At 42.2% G+C, this 2,500-nt stretch overlaps 1 protein-coding gene across 2 annotated transcripts in view; it reads right to left on the bottom strand.

The window, feature by feature from the left end:
• LOC122252194 (protein Star-like) overlaps positions 1-2,500 on the bottom strand; it is a 23,819-nt gene that overhangs the window by 13,675 nt on the left and 7,644 nt on the right. For both annotated transcript variants that reach the window (XM_086550602.1, XM_086550601.1), the window contains exon 2: positions 668-774. In XM_086550602.1, the coding sequence (XP_086406728.1) occupies positions 668-774 (107 nt within the window). The remainder of the gene's footprint in view (positions 1-667; positions 775-2,500) is intronic.

Genomic DNA, 2,500 nt, shown 5'->3' on the forward strand with positions numbered 1-2,500 from the left:
GGGAGGGAGGGGGATGGAGAGGGAGGGAGAGGGAGAAGGAGAGGGAGAGAGAAGAAAAGAGGGAGAGGGAGAGAGAGAGAGATAGAGAAGAAGAAGAAGAAGAACAGAGAAAGAGAGAGAGAGAGAGAGAGAGAGAGAGAAAGAAAGAAAGAGAGAGAGAGAGAGAGAGAGATAGAAAGAGAAAGAGAAAGAGAGACAGAGAGTTGAAGAGAGAAAGTGAGAAACAAAGACAGAGAGAAAAAACGATAAAGAGACAGAAAAAAAAATAAAGAAAGAGAGAGAGAAAAAAAACGAGAAAAAAAAAAAACAGAGAAAGAGACAAAAAACAAGAAAGACATAAATAAAAAATAAACCGCAAAACACAAAAACAAAAAAAAAACCCTGAGAAAGAACATACCACAATACCCACAAAAACACTAAATACAAACAAAAAAACATCAACACAAAAAAATCCAACAATCGCATCACCTTAAAACCTACCCTACCCATAGACATAGCAGGCAATAAGCGATATATAAAAACCCCAAACAACATATAACTGCGATCAACCATATGCAGACAACTCAAAAACTCTACAATAAACATTCAGCAAACAGGATAAGATATAGTGTGGGGGTTATTGAGACACATCAAAAAAGGAAAAATAAAACCCAAGTAAGTGACTCACGATAAGACGGAAAGACATCGAGTCGAACGATAGCGATAGTCATCAGGATAACAGCAGCAACGAAAGCCAACAGCATCTGTGCCGAGAGCCTGCCTGTGATCACGGCCCTGGAAGTTAGAAAGGAAAAGTTGTTAGCATTATTTTTTTTTCTTGTTATTCGTGTTATTTTCGATCTTGGGTGCTCTTGTTGTTGTGATGATGGTGATGATGATGATGATGATGAAGATGATGATGATAATATTGATGATGATAATAGTGATAATAATAATGATAATACTAATGATTATAATCATAATGATAATAATAATGACAATCATTATCATTATCAATGCTATAATTATTTTCATTATTATTGTTATTATTATTGATATCATCATCATTATCATTATTATTGTTACTGCTTATCACTATCATTATTATCATTATTACCATCACTATCATTATCCTTATCCTTACTATCCTTGTTATCATCATCATCATCATTATTCAACCTATCATGAATTAGATAAATTAAAAGGACTCGTTTATACAAGCATAGGCTTTTCTTTTCGTGAATTAGAAAGGAAGAAAATGAAACAAAATGAAAAAGAAAAACCGCTTTTAAAAATCGTGAGACATAATGTATAATGAGCGTGAGAGAGGGAGGGAGAGAGGGAGAGAGAGAGAGAGAGAGAGAGAGAGAGAGAGAGAGAGAGAGAGAGAGAGAGAGAGAGAGAGAGAGAGAGAGAGAGAGAGAGAGAGAGAGAGAGAGCGACACTGGAGAGAGAGACGTCAGGAGAGAGATGGCATAGAGAGGGGAATTGGAGAGAGAGAGATAGATAGAGAGAGAAAGAGAGAGAGAGAGATAGAGATAGATAGATAGAGAGAGAGAGAGAGAGAGATAAGAGAGAGAGAGGAGAGAGGAGAGAAATAGAGAGAGAGAGAGAGATGGGGGGATAGAGAGAGAGAGGAGAGAGAGAGGGGGAGAGTGAGAGAGAGAGGAGAGAGAGAGTGAGAGAGAAGAGAGGAGAGTGAGAGAGAGTGAGAGAGAGAGAGAGAGAGAGAGAGAGAGAGAGAGAGAGAGAGAGAGAGAGAGAGAGAAAGGTGCAAAGAAAGCGAGAGACAGACGCACACACACACACACACAGAGAAAGAGAGAGAGAGAGAGAGAGATAGAGAGAAAGAAAGAAAGAGAGGGACAGAGAGAGACAGACAAACATAAATTGATACACCAAATAGTACCTAACCGCCCCCCCCACCAAGATTCCCCCCTTCCCTTAGAACCACCCGCATGCAGACCCCCCTCCCCCCCTCCCCCAGCATCAACCTCCCTCTCGAAGGCGAAACGGGAGGGACAGCAAGGTGGAGGAGCAGACCGGGAGATCAATACTCGAATCCTGGTACGTCTCCCCTCTCTCCCTCCCTCCCTTCCTCCCTCACTCGTTCTCTCTCCCTCTCTCTTATTCTCTTGCTCTCGCTCTCTCTCTCTCTCTCTCGTTCTCTCGCTCTGTCTCTCGCTATCTTTCTCGTTTTCTCGTTCTGTCTCTCTCTCTCTTATTCTCTTGCTCTGTCTCATTCTCTCTCTCTCTCTCTCTCATCCTCTCGCTCTCTCTCTCTCTCTCTCTCTCTCTCTCTCTCTCTCATTCATCAATAATACTTTCTCCTCTCGAAACTCCGACTCTCCACTCTTAGAGCCGACCACATTCTACCTCTCATCTCACTTCTCCTCATCTCCTCGACCTCCTCCGTCCTCACCAAACAACCCTTCTTCTCTCCTCTCGTCGCTCCAGGTCGACTCCACAGCTCACCTCTCCGTCCTCTCCCATCACTCTCTCCGAACTCCCTCACACAAGC

This window comes from Penaeus japonicus, unplaced genomic scaffold (assembly GCF_977035675.1).
Source record: "Penaeus japonicus unplaced genomic scaffold, GWHDUDI00000001_assembly GWHDUDI00000024, whole genome shotgun sequence".
NCBI classification, from domain to species: Eukaryota; Metazoa; Arthropoda; class Malacostraca; order Decapoda; family Penaeidae; genus Penaeus; species Penaeus japonicus.